General features: G+C 30.3%; 1 protein-coding gene across 2 annotated transcripts in view; it reads left to right on the top strand.

The window, feature by feature from the left end:
* The window catches only part of yata (N-terminal kinase-like protein yata), a 100,874-nt gene extending 86,233 nt beyond the window's left edge, over window positions 1–14,641 (top strand). Inside the window, exons 18-19 of one of the 2 annotated variants that reach the window (XM_085827653.1) lie at window positions 4,581–4,740; window positions 14,334–14,641. In XM_085827653.1, coding sequence (XP_085683779.1) covers window positions 4,581–4,740; window positions 14,334–14,476 — 303 coding nt within the window. In that variant the 3' untranslated portion in view covers window positions 14,477–14,641. Of the gene's footprint in view, window positions 1–2,640; window positions 2,780–4,580; window positions 4,741–14,333 lie in introns of those variants that run through there. The other variant, XM_085827654.1, reaches the window with a different exon arrangement.
* The last annotated feature ends 376 nt before the right edge of the window (window positions 14,642–15,017 follow it).

The raw sequence follows: 15,017 nt of genomic DNA, 5'->3' as shown, positions 1-15,017 counted from the left end.
ACTAAGAAAATTATTTTGAATTAATGTACATAAAATTGCTATGATATTTTTGGAGTTTTTTTACTATTCCATTATATCCCATATAGAATGTGAGTAACTTGTAGCAAGATTTAGTCTACTACCAGAGATTCTATTTAAAATTTTTGGGCAAAAAAGGAATAAGCTCATTGAATTGCATAAAAATGTTTGTATATTATCTTATGCTTTAATATTATGCCCATAGATTTAACTTTGTACTCTAAATAATTATAATTTATTCATAAATAGCCCTTATAAATGATTTAAATTCATTCATTAATGATAGACTCAAAGAATATTGTTGTGTGCGTACAGGCTTGTAATAGCTTGATAAAATTTATTTTACCAAATGAAACACTTCACACTTCTGGAACTTTCCACAAAAATAGTCATACAGCTCTTCACAGTATCACAGAGTTCATTCAGTAGTTACACTGCAAACTTCTAAGAGCATTAAACACAATGCAGTGCAAAGTACATCTAAAATGAAAGCTCACACAGAGATATCTCACTACTCCAAACTTAAGCTGAACTAAACATTACAACTGAGAAATTGATGATCTTCTCAGTCTTATATAGTTTTCTCCTGGTCACCGAGAGATTTCTAGTACTTTTTGCTTCTCGAAATTACTGGAAGGCATATGAGGACCTTATATGGTTAGAGTTGCACATAAAATTAGTTATAGTTATTCAATTACAATTACCCATTACCATGATATGGTGATTGAATCAAAATGTTGCCAAGTTTGGCGGTAAAAATTAGTCACTAAAATGATTGTCAGCTTGGGGATAACTTGCCAAATTAATGAGATAGTCATTTACTCAGTGTTTTCAAACTTACCCCTGTAGTCTTATTTTTCTGGCAGAGCAGCATTTCCGTCAAGTTTTTCGTGTTACATTATTCTGAAAAGTAGAACAGTTTCACATATAATTTCATTAAAATTATCTATTTATGTATTAAATTTATAGCAAAATGTGTTTCTCTGTTAAATTGTCAAGCTGTTATAAAGTATGTGCAAGTCAAACTGGGACTTTTTTAATTTGCTGTTGTAGACGATTGGAAATAACAGTATGCTCTAGCCACTATCATCATCAGTACAAAATACTAGCATCTAAAATGCTCTTTTAAGAACTGAATGTGAAAATAGCTAGGAGCAATCTATAAGAATATGCAATGGTAACTTTAGCAAAATTTTCTGTATGCTCCAAGCTGTGTTGTGAGCAAGTGTAGGTGTGTATTGTTCTGCAGAAACAACATGAAGTGTTTTCCTTGATCACGTCAAATGTTTTTCCTTTCATAGCATTTGTCTATCTTTGAGAATCTGATAGTATTAACCACTTTTTATGATGAAACCATAGAAGAGAAAATCCACATGAACAATGCCATTTTTGTATTCCATTTGCAATGAAGTGCATTAAAGCTTCCAAAACATCTATATTTGTTCTGTACAACGATGACATGTTATCTGTAGATTTTTAAAGATTAGGCATGTGCTAGATGTTCATAAGCATGGATTGCTATCTTCTTTTGTTACTGTTTGTTACTTTGTATTACATCTTTATTTCACTGTTGTACAGCCAAATGTTTTATTCCATTCTCATATTTTATTGTGCCTATGTACCTCATCACCATTCTATGCTTAATATTTTCTGTATTTCACTTTGTTCTACAGCTTCACTTGCAAAAATTTAAAATTTGGGCTATTTCATCTGAATAAACTTATGTTTGAACTTGAAGCCATCTTGTTTAATATTATTTATTTTGTCTCAAAATGTTAGTACATTGCAGTAATGATTTAAAGTATGATGATCATTTAAGCATGATCTTTGTGTATGTTTATGAAGGTGGAAATATTGTAGTTTAACTTCAATTCTGAATTTATGTAGTTGTAATTTAACTGGAAATTTTCTAAAAGCAAGAAAATCATTAAAATTTAGTCTTAGTATCTTTATAACAATATGCTGTTGAAAAGAGGTAGTTGCAAAATCAAATCATCATTTTATGCCCAAAATAATATCAGCATGCAAGTTTCTGTCTGTGTTCCATTTTCTTCTCTATGGTGTTTTTTTTTTTTTTTTTTTTTTTTTGCATTTCTTAGTAGTGGATGGATTAAGTAGCAAAAATATATTTCATGTAATCAAAATATTGAATTTATTCCATCATTTATTTCATAAATTGTGTTTTTACAGTTTTTGTTATTTTTAGTTAAAAGTAAATAAAAACATTTATATTATTAATGAAGTATGTAATTATTATTATCTTATTAAACTATATTTTGCAGATTTTATTGTTGTATAATAAAAAAAAGTACATAATGGAGTTTTTCCAATCTTAAATATTTAGCCAATCCTCTCTCGAAATCTTTTTTTGTGTGTGTGTGATTGCATGATGTACTGAGCTAACAAATTCCTTTTGGAGGGGATAAAAGATGGATTTCTACTGACTTGATTGAAATACATCAGCTAGGTTACTTTAAATCAATTTCAAAACTTTTATTTTCATCATACAAATTCGGATATTGCAGCTAAATTTTTATTCTAGTTTTTATGTAATGTATTTGAAAAGTTAAATTTTTATTCTTCAAGTCTTAATTTCTTTCTCATAAATATATATCTATACAGTGCAAAGTTCAAGATCTGGAGTGATCAGGATTTCGACAATTCCAGATTTCAGAAATTTCCAGGTTTTATTTCATCAATTGTATGAATGGCTGATTGTGAAATAATGGAACATATTTATAACCTTAAGGAGATAAAAATTTAGACTAAAAAGGTCAATGTCAATTTTTTGTATTAAACATTATTTTCAATATAAATTGTTTAGTTTTTTATGTTAATAAAGTACATAATTTGTCAAGTTAATCTTCTGTTGTTCATGTCCCATAACTACTGCATCAAGAATTCCCACTAAATAATCTATCAGTTCAAATCTTTTCATGGCTATTATTATCAATAACTTTAATAGTTGGCTGTGCATTATGATTAGTATTTTAAAAAATATGCAAACAAGTCCTCTCATAATCTTGCAACCATAGTTTATATTAAAATATTTAAAAACTTCACAGATGGTCTTAGTGTGGCTTTGAGTTTTAAAAGACTGTTTTATATGTGCATTTCAGAGTAAACAAAATTTCGATATTTCGATTTGTGGTGATTGACAGATGTACAGTTTCAAGAAAAGAAAGAAACAGTTTTGTTATCATTTACTAAAACTGTAATTTTGATAAGATAAACAATAATAGATGCAAAAAATAATAAGTGGCTTAAAATTAAAAAAAAAAAAAAAAATAAGAAACAGCATAATTCACAGTGCTATCTGAGCTCAATGAAATCTAATTTTCTTCCTTCATCACTGCTGTGTTAACAAAAAAGGATCAGTATGTACAGGTTTAGATAAGGTTGAAAAATTATGTCTTCTCCCTCCCCACAGCAACTCAGATGCTGAAATGGAAATCTTGTTCACTAGTCAGCATATGTTTAATGGAGAAGCAATTTAGTACTGTGTTAAATAATGATCTTTCTCACCAAAATAAATCTCACCTAAATAGGGGGGGAAAAATCATTCTACAGCAGGCTTGCTTTTCTTTAAGCATCATATTCTTCATTTCTACATTGTATGAGGGAGGGAAAAATTACAAAATAATCTACACTAGGTCTGGGTAACACATCATTCTGGTTATTGGACATCCAAATTTTGGACTTTGCACTGTACACCTTTCTTATAAAGGTGTGAGTGTAATGAAAATTGGTAACAAAGAATATGATGATAGACCTCATGCATAAAGAGGTAGCAACTGCCATGACTGATTTAATAGTTCTTTTTATGAATGGAGTTAGACTGGTGCAGTATGTGGATCCATTTTTGAATCGATGCATTTTTTCTTCTCTTATCTTAATAATGCATATTGAATAAGAAAGATAGCAGCAGATTACATTTTAGTGGTACAAGTATGAGGAGAAAGAGGTATATTACATATTTAAGTTTAAGTAAAGAATGGTTTACAGTTATGGTTTTACTTCATCCTTATTGTCTGATTAAGACAATGACTTTTAATGACTTTTAAGTATGACTTTTAATTTTAATTTTTGTTGGCTGGAGCATTATGTAAGCAGTATGTTATATGAATCAAATGACAAGCATTAATTATGAAATAGCTTCAATAGTTGAAATAAAGAAAGCTTAAGTAATTAAATAACTTAAGGTAAATTAAACAACATAAAGTCAATAAAGAATTTACTTTTGTAAGGAAAACTTTTTTATTATTTGAATTCATTCACCAAGATTTAATCTTCTCCTGTGTTGAAATTTCATTTGTCCTCTTCTTGGAAAAGATCAAGGAATTTTTGTATAATATTTATTTCTGTGTATTATTTAATATTGTTGTATTGATTTGCTTTTGTGTCTGTTCCTGTTAGTAAGTTTGCTAGTTGAAAAGATTTAATTTGCATTCATTATTGATTATTTAATTAATTTCACAGTATTTTGCACAACTTTAATGATTAATAGTTATTATTTCTCCAAATTTCTAATCTGTAAAATATATGTAATTTAATATTTGTAGAATGCAGAAAAACTGAGGAATTTCTTCCCTGAAGAACAAGAAGATCCATTTGCTAGTCTTCAAAAACAGGCCAGCAAAAGCAAAGATGAATCTCAGCCTTCTCCTGGCAATGATGACTGGAACTCATCTGAAAACTGGGAAACATGGGAATCTAGTAAAAGTAAAAAATATACATGTTTCCTTTTCTGCTTTCAAATGTAATGAAAATTTAATTTTAAGTGATGCTAATTTCTTTTTGAGTTTCTCAGTCCGTTTATTATTTTTACATGATTGGGTTTTTTAGCCTCCTTCCCTCCATAATATATGCCTCCCTGTTAAACTAAATAGAATTCAACTCTTTATGGCAATTTAGAGAAAAGCTTTTGTCCATTTTGAAAGAGTCTGATACAGATCTCTTTTTCGAGAAGTAAATTATTCTACAGATTCATCTTGAATACATCTGAAAATATTTTGCATGAGTTCTAAATTTATTTATCTTATCATATTTAGGCTTGTTTCCAAAGTCCAAAGTGTATATTTTGCTGTTTCACTAAAATTATAGTACAGATATTGCATGATGTATATAAACATTGATAAAAGCGTTTAGTTTAAAGACAAGTTTAATTGCCAGGTGTCAAGAATTGAGATGTATGTGAATTAATTAGCTTATACAATCTCATTGAGAATATAGCAAAAACCAGGAATGTATTATTACCCATCATATCAAAGGAATGTAGTGATAGCAAAGGAACGCGCGTTGTGCCCCCGTGTGTCTGCCGATAAATACGTCAAACCTAAGGAGAAGTTTTTATAGAAGCACAGAGGGAGAATAGAGACTGGCTGTTGAAGGAACATTTGCATATCTGGTCCTGAAATAAAAGATTAATTTTTGTTGTGTCTGCTTAAAGTCTGATTGTTCGGTGAGAATATTTAATGTGATATGAGCCAGAGGGATCAGTAGATAACACCATGGGTTTCCACATTTGATGACATCTGGACTTCACTAAAGAGGCTTTGTGAAATATGGCAAGTAGTACAGTAGAATTCCAGATAGAATTAGATACATTTAATTAAATTATTATGTACATTATTGCAATAATTTATTATATGCATTAAATTATTATTACATATATAAATTGATTATATTATTCATTGTGTTATATGTACACAGCATCGAGATTTGCCAATTTCGCCTCATGCAAAGATTTCCTGTTTCAGATTCCGGTGTTAGAATCACTGTTGCTGTAAAATTTCAACAGCTTTTCTTTATTTTTCTGTATATCATACATAATCGTATCACAATTCCATAGCATTCTGTTATAAATCGAGGAGTAGCACCTGCTTCCATCTTTTGCAGAATTTGCACTTTTTGCATTACCATCAGTGCAACGTGTTTACGTTTTTCAACGTTGCAAGCAGTAAAATCACGAGTGTGTTTCTTATCTGTCATTGTATTAAAAATGACTGAAATTAAAAATATTCTTAATTTATCCACAAAATATCTTGATAAAAAAAGGCAGCACTAAACAATCTCGTGAAATTAAATGACAAAGCTCAGAAAATACAATGTGAATTGTGAACTTGAACAAAGAGTTGAGTGACTTGTCTGCTTTTTTACCTCGATGCAGATTAGAGGGGAAAAAAACTTATCTTATTTATTTTATCTTATTTTTTTAAACTTTTTTGTATCAATAATTTGGTATTTCCGTTTTGACTCATTATTATTTGGTAATTATGATGTCATTATTCAGTCAGTATTTTTTTTTCTTTGATATTTCGTACTCAGTGTTGCATTTTCTAGAACCTATAAACTGAATGTTTATATTCTGAGAGGCAACGTGGATTTCAAGAGTCGGCGGATTTCAGGTCAGCGGATTTTCGGTATTTGACTGTACTTTCGTTTTTGACGACTGGTCATTTCAAAAAATTATGGATTACATTGATTTTCATTCTCCGAACCACAGATGAGTAGTAATTATAACTCATTTTATAATTTTGTCTTTTACTTATCATTCTTATTTCATTTTCATGAGTAGAATTTTTACTTTTATTTTGGCTTAAACTTTGCACAATGTCTGATGTACATGCCGTTCAAATTCCGGTTTATAACCTATCAACTCTGCGGTGATAGCAATAAGGAGTGTGTGTATACTGATAAATATGGCAGCCCTAAGGAGAAGTTTTTGTAGAAGCACAGAGAGAGAATAGAGACCAGCTATCGAGGGAACATACACATCTCTGCTCCTGAAGTAAAAGAGTAATTTTTGTTGTGTATTATGTATGCTTAAAGTCTGATTATACAATGAGAATATTCAATATGATATGAACTGCTAGGATCAGTAGGTTGAGGGAAATCTAAAATACATCTGACTCTGTCAGGAAGAGGTTCAATTCCATTTTCACTAAGGGGAAAACTTAAAAAATCTATAGATGTTTGGCCAGCGGTACATTTTGAAATATTTACACAAAGACCATATTCCTGAAGTTTTGAAACTAAAGCTTTCAGATGCTTTCTGTATTCCTCAGAATCTTTAAAGGCTATCAGCAGTGACTGAAAACATAAGCACCTTCTAAATCTTGTGTGACCTCATCTATAAAACATTGAAAAGTCATGAATGTGTTGCATAACCTGAATTGCGTACAGGTACTTCCAAATAAACCGAATGATGTACATATGGCTATTTTTTGAATTTGAGTGGGGTAGATTGGTATCTGATGATATGCCTTTATCAGGTAAACATGACTAAAAATTTGAGTGTTGTGCAATGCAGCAGGAAAATCAGCCAAGCATGGAATAGAGTATTTATCTTTTATTGTTTGTGCTTTCAACGCACCATAATCTCCTACAAGTCTCCATTCTAAAGTTCCCTTTATTGGAATCATTTGAAGTGAGGATGCATAATTGCTTCTCGACGGCTTAATTGTCCCAGTTGCATCATATTTTGAAATTCTTGTTTTGCTATTTTTTTAACAATTTGGGGCTAACCCATGAGGTTTTGCAACCAGCTATGATGTAATGAACAGTGTTGTGAATTTAGTAATGGAAGGAATTTTTTTTTAATTCTGTGATAAGGTGTATGACTAAAGACAGGTTTTACTGAATAAATATCTACATTTTTCCTGCACCCTATAGTTTGAAACTTTGTTTTTAAATCTTTGAAACATTTGTTTCCAAAATCAAGCACCAGTTCAAAGAAGTGGAGGAAATCTGCTCCAAAAATGGGTGTACTAACATTTGCTTTAAGAAAAGTCCAAGTAAACTGTTATCTCAGTTTGAAATAAAAAATAAAAAAAAAAGTGTTTTTTTACCATAAACTTGAATAATTGAAGAATTAGCTGTAAAAAGTGTTTGTTGGAGCCAATTACATTTTTGTGAATCAGAGCCCGTATCAACCAAGAATGAAACGTTTGTTCTTTGGTTACAAATGAACAGGCGACATGAAATTTGAGGCAAAAAATCTCTGTTCTTTGTTGGTTTCGTTTCCCTGCCACGAACAAGGTTTGATACACTTGTGCTCTCTACAATTGCTTCCAAAACATCTATGATCCTCGAGCAAATACAATAATCTCTTCTTTTGGAACTACTTCTTTATTGCAATCTCCGAGATTTGGTGAGTGACCTCAAGAAAGGGAAATACTATCAATATGTTTGATTTTTCAATTTCTTTAAGCAATTTATCCTCAATAGTTTGATCAATTGTACGAGAAATGGCACAAGACCCACCCTTATGGTTTATTGTGTGTGAAAGTGTTTTTGCTCTTATCACTGTCACATAACTTCACCGATTTTTAGGCATGTTTAACTTCTGTAGATGTTTCACACCTAAAGCAGATTTTTCTCTCCTTTAATAAAATTATTAGAAAAACATATCATTAACAAGAAATTTTATTCTCGTGTTCAGGATTCATCCTCACAATTAAATTGGAACAAAAATGCTGAACAAGCCTTTATTGCTGCCTTTCTCTTTTTTAATAAAATTATTAGAAGGACATATCATTAACAAGAAATATATCATTCTTACGAAATGGAAAATTCTTACGGATCGAAAATGCTGAACAAGCCTTTATTGCTGCCAAAAATGCCATTGCTCAGGCTAGCCTTTTGAGACACCCTGTTCTCGAAGCCCAGTTAAGCATCTGGGTAGATGCTTCAGACGTTGGAATAGGCAGTACTTATATGTAGTTATCTAAACAAACATGGGAACCTATAGCATTTTTCTTGATGAAACTGAATAAAAGTCATTAGAAATGGTCTGCATATGATAGGGAATTATTTTCAATTTATTCTGTGATTAAGAAATTCTGACACATGTTAAAGGGCAGAAATTTTCAAATATATTTGTATCAGAAACCATTAATATACGCTTTTAAGCAGTTATGCCATTTTTAGATTTTATTTCTTTGTATTCTACTGATATTATGCATGTGCAAGGTCTAAAAACTTTAACTTGAAACTTTTAAAAACTGCCATTTGGGAAGTATTTTTCCAAATTTATTATGCAGCTTACTGGCAACAATTCATGTTTTACAATTCCTTTGTTGCCCCACCATATACAATGCAATATTCTTTGGGGATGCAGCTTCATTTTTGATATTACTAAAGGAGATTCTTTTGGTTTACTCCATGATTTATAGCATAATTGTACAGCATCAGTTTCTGATCTTCAGTAATGAGCATTTTAAAAAATGGAGTTTCTTTATTTCATTTCAGCAAAAAATCACATGCCAAAATTCAAGCAAGCATATTCTGCTCTGAAATAGTATAGGTTACCCAAACCATCATAGCAGCATACAATCGAAATCTTTTTTAAATGAACATGCGCTGTACATTTTGGAATATGTAATATAACTGTATAATGGGGGATTTTTAGATATAGCTTTTTTGATAAGTTTTTGTTGACAGAGGTTGATCATCCAGACAAGTATCATCTTTGAAGCTGAAATTTCAGCATTCAAACTTCTCAAACTTTTTTTAAACCACCGTTTAACTATGCCATCAAAAATAGCATTAAATACCCATATGTGGCACAAATTTTACAAGTAGTCTTGACTAATATTTCTTTCCCTGCTTTAAATTAAAATATCATAATTAAACAGAAAGGTAGTTTGGGCCTTTTCATATGTAGCACTGCACTGGGAAAAAAAATATGCCACTGTGTGGGCTGTTAGAATTGCACAGTGTGAAAAGCCCATATTTGCCCTTTCACTTCAGTCAAGTACAGTGCAAAGTCTGTAATCCGGACTCGTCGGGACATCGGCGATTCCAGATTAAGGGTTTTTTCCAGATTATAGATCATCAATTTAAATCTGGTAAGATGGCATGCAGAAATTATAAAATTAAAAATATGAAACCTTAATTTATGAAATAAAGAGCAATTATGATCTAAAGGGTATCAAAATTTACAAAAAAAAAAAAAGCTTAATATTTATTTGTTTACTTTATTAAACATTTCTTTCAATTTAAGTTGTTTAAGTTGCTTCATTTTTTCTGCTAAACATGCATGCGTAAAGCATACAAAGAAAAAAGTTTGTGGCTTTGAGGTCTGGATTATAGATCATTCCAGATAATGGATGTTCGGATTACAGACTTTGTACTGTTTTAATAAAATAATAAGAAAACAAGCTTCAATTTGAAATACCACATAACTTTATGATCCAGTACTTGTTCCTTTAATTTTTCCCTTCATTGTATATAATTTAGCATTTCGAAAACAGTTATAAAAGTTTTGAATGAACATTGTGTATTTTATTCTTATCTTACTTTACTATATCAGTTTCTGATTGGGATCATTAGAAATTTGAATTTGATCAAATTATGATGTCAAAATAAGTCTACTGTGGAAGTGCAAACCATGCAGGATAAGTACTGTTCCATTAAATTTCAAGGTGTTTTATTGAAGAATTAAAAGGCATTTGTGGTTAAAATGAGTTTAAAACAAAAAAAAAAATAAAATATTCTACCTTGATACACTAAAAACCATGCTTGTACATTAGTAAGGTAAGAGTTTTCATAGAGAGCCCATCAACTGGAATCCAAATGAATGGCTCAATCAAGTTTCCTGTCTTGTATTGTAACATTTTGTAGGATAGGTGTATTTTTAAAAATCGAGGTCCAGAAGATGGTGTATTGGAAGCAAGGTTTGTGTTGCAATGCAGACCTCTGACAATTTCTAAATCTTCTGTAATTTTAATATTTCAGTTAAAAATGTATTTGGTTTGGAAAGTTAATATGTTAAATTGCAAGGATCATATTTGGATCCAAATTTTTAACTATTGATTCCATATAAAGTCCAAAATCTGGATGCCCAGTATCTAGAATGATCAAATAAATATGTAAATAAAATAAGCTAATAAAACAAATTGCCCTTACAAAATCTAGGAATAGAGAATATAATAACAAAAGAAAGCAGGTATGCAATAAATGGGATTTTGCTCTGGACTAACTGAAATTTCTTCATGTCACTTTTAAACTCCCAATAGCTAAGGAATCACAGTGTAGCCAAGAGAATGCATTGATTGATGTTGTATTGATATTGGTCAGGATCACACTTTTGGCCTTTGAGTGGTTGTGATAGAGATGGCGCTACACATTTTGCCACTTGGTGTAGTCTCTTCAGGTTTTAAATTCTAAAAATTTCAATGTCTCTAAATTTTTCTTCATACTGCCTGTCAGTAAATTCTAAAAATTCTCTCATCCCTATTTTTTTCTGCTTGATGCTCTTCTAATTTTTAAAATTTTTTACACCCGGTATGACTGTACCAGTTGCATCTGCTCTGGCACTGGCCCTGTTGGGGGTAGCATTTTTCTGTCTGGCCTAAACAATAAGTGAAGCCCTGATGTTGCCATATCTACATGTCATCTTACTAGATTTAAACTGATGATCTAAAATCCTTAAATATCAAAAATGCAGGATAGCCCAAGTTTCAAACATCCTGGATCTAAGACATTGTGCTATATATGATTTTTACATTCTTCATGTCAGTTCCAAGTGCTTTGATGATACTCTTAGCTGCCTTCATTGTTTCATGGCCAAGTTTATACTCTGCAAAGAAAGCATCAGTTTTTGCCTTGTTTCTATGTGTTGTTTATCTGATCATATAACAATCAAAAACTCAAGTGATTTCCTAATCTCATGCTGAGACATTTAAACTTTAATACTCTTGTAGTGCATTGATGTAATTTGGTGGTGTTTTATAACATGAAAAATTCAAAATCTAACATTTTAAGTGCAACAACATAACATATGGTAGTTTTATGTGAGTAATAGTGGAGATACCTTAAAGCATATTTATCAAGTTGGAAAATGGAAGTATAGATTTTGAATGAAATTGTCAAGGGCACTCAGATACAGATCTGTCTTCTTCAAGACTAAAAAGGGGGAAAAAAGATATCCATTGAAATGATAAAAAGAGTTTTATTAAAAAACTACACTAAAGAAAATTTACAGTGCTTTGCCACTTGTTGAAGTACCAAATATAGTAGCTCTTAATATTGCATCATGAATAGCTGTGCCATAAGCAGGAAGAATGAACATCAATCCAGAAATATCTCTATCCTATGTTTTTTTACAGCTTAAACAGATAAATTGGCGAAATTAATCTGGTAAAATGTATTTTGTATTATTTTTTTGCCTTTATTCTAGATTTAATAGAACTGTCATTCATTTCATGAAGTTTTCCATATCATTAGAATTGTTGCCACTTAATTCGATTTCATGCGAACATTTATACTTAGCACTAAAAAGATGTTCCCTTCCATTAACTGAAAAGTACCAAATTCATAGATTTACTCAAAATTAATCCCAAAGTAAGTTTCCTCTCCCCTCCAATTTTAAATCACTTTTGTTATATTGAACGCGGACATTATTTGCAATATGTCATTTTGAAATGCACTATTGCATTTTTTGTATGCTGATTAAAAACTTGATGTCACTATTAACATTGACCTGTAATTCTTGAAATTTTTGTCTATTGTCAATAAGAAGTAAAATCACTGAGTGATAAACCAACAATACATGCTTTTCTATGTGTTGTCCATGTGTGTGAATGAACAAATAGAAAGTATAAAGTTAATAATTAATATTTATTTTAAGTTAACCCATAATTTTTCCATATAATATATGGTGTAGTGATTAATTTTAAATATCATTTAATCATAATAAATTCAAAGAAATGCAGACATGTCATAATATTAAAAATCATATCAGAACTTCAATATATATTCAATGGTATAGTTTAAAATGCTTCATATTCTTCACTGTGGTGATATTTCCAAAATATACAGTGCAAAGTCGTAATCCGGACTCGTCGGGACTTCGTCGATTCCGGATTATAGATCATCAATTTAAATCTGGTAAGATGCCATGCAGAAATTATACAATTAAAAATATGAAACCGTAATTTATGAAATAAAATTTCAAAAAGCCTTGAATAGTCTTGCCAATCGTTCAAGAAATTTAACATAGATTTTTAAAATGCTACTTTATATTTGCATTTCAGCACATGCACCATTCCCATATCCATAGGCTGAATGATAGATGTACAGTTTGGAGGGAGGAATAATACAGATACATTATCTTTCACCAAAACTTTAAGTGAAGTCAGCAATCAGCTGAACAGTTGTCAACAATCAGGACTATTTTTGAGTCATCATTTTAACCGAAGTCAAACGTCGCCTCGGGTGTAAAATGATTTTCAAACCAATCATTCATCAACGCTTGTGTCATTCATGCTCTTTTATTTGTGCGATGTATAAAGTTGAAAATCGTTACTCCTTTAAATGCTCGAGGTCGTGCATGTTTTCCGGTTACGAAAAGTTTGCACTTGTGCGTACCTACAGCATTTGCGCACACTAAAATTGTTAGTCTCGCTTTGGAATCTTTAAGTTGCAGCCTTTTCTGTAGAGGTTGCCAAGGTATTTCGCAGTACATTTTGCCAGAAAAGACCAGTTTTATCATCGTTGTAAATTTGTTCTGGAGATAATTGTTCACTAGTAATGAGTTCAATGAATTCATCTGCAAATTGTTCAGCAGCTTCAGCTGAAGCTTTTTCACCTGAAATTTTTGTCTTATACCATGGCGATTTTTTAATTTGGTTAACCAACCTGACACATGCTTTACACATGCGTCAATGCATGCGTAAAGCATACAAAAAAAAAAGTTTGTGGCTTTGAGGTCCGGATTATAGATCATTCTGGATTATGGACTTTGTACTGTACTATGAATTTACATGCATTGCATTTGATTTTCAGAATACAAATAAGTTTAAAAAATTTTTTATTTCATTCAGTATTACTGTTGTTCATATTGTATTACTATAGCATAACTTGAATTTTAACAATTTATGTTATATATATTAAAATATTAATAAGCAATTGTTATTATTAGTTAGTTCATCTTCATGATTTTGAATAATAATATTGTTAGTGTCTAATTGCTTAATTAATGGCTATGATTGAAATTCAATTATTATGAGAATTGCTGTTTCATGAGTAATTTGGGGTAAGTAAGTAAATGGCAATTTACTTTTAAAAATTTTTCTTGGCCTAAGTAGATTTTTCCAAGTACTAATTTAATATATCCAAAATTTTTCCAAATAGACCATAATTAATTCATAAGCGGTGAGCTGAAAGTCAATATTGATGTATTTCCTTGCAAGTAGCACACTTGTGATATATGCAATTGACATAATCTCATACATAAACATATGATTAAAAATAAGATTCAATAAAAAGTTTGAAACTTATTTCCATATTTAATTCATTTTCCTTTTCAGGTACTGTACAGAAAAATATAGAAGAATCTCCTGTTGAAAAGCAAGCAAATAGTAGAACTGTTAGAGAGGAGAAACGCAGACAGAGGCTAAGAGAGCGACAGCTAGCAAAGCCAAAAAAATTAGGAGCTCAGAAAATTTCCTAATATTTTCCTAATTCTAGATTATTTTATCAATTTATATAAAATGACAAATACGTTTAATCATGTGAATAAAGGCAATTATTTTATCTAAGTCATTGTGTATTTGCATATAATTATACTGTTAAATAATGTAAAAATGTTTTGAAATAAAGTATTTGTAATTTTTAATACCTTTTTTACAATTTATCATGCTACTTGGGTGGCTGACTATTTCACCATTTTGATAAAACTGTGAGAAGAAATTTATATTTTTATAATCATTTATATAGTAAGATAGTTTATTAAAAATTCAAAACATAATTAAATACTTTGCCCAAGTTTAAAAAATGTCATGTATACTTTTTGCAATGTTTAAAATATTTAATTCTTTTTTCATATTTAAATTTTTTTAATTGAGGTTCCCATGTAGAGTGAATTTCATTTTATAATGAAAAAAAATATTATGTATCTAAAATAATCATAATTTAACTAACGGATATTTTTCAGAAATGTTGGATCGTATTCATATGGAGGGAAAATGGTTTTATATTACGAAAACCAGTCA

Source organism: Stegodyphus dumicola, chromosome 12, assembly GCF_044657685.1.
Source record: "Stegodyphus dumicola isolate Sdum_Otavi_A_Nest chromosome 12, ASM4465768v1".
Classification (NCBI taxonomy): Eukaryota; Metazoa; Arthropoda; class Arachnida; order Araneae; family Eresidae; genus Stegodyphus; species Stegodyphus dumicola.
The sequence above is the reverse complement of the archived record's forward strand: the minus strand, read 5'-3'. Positions and strand labels throughout refer to the sequence as shown.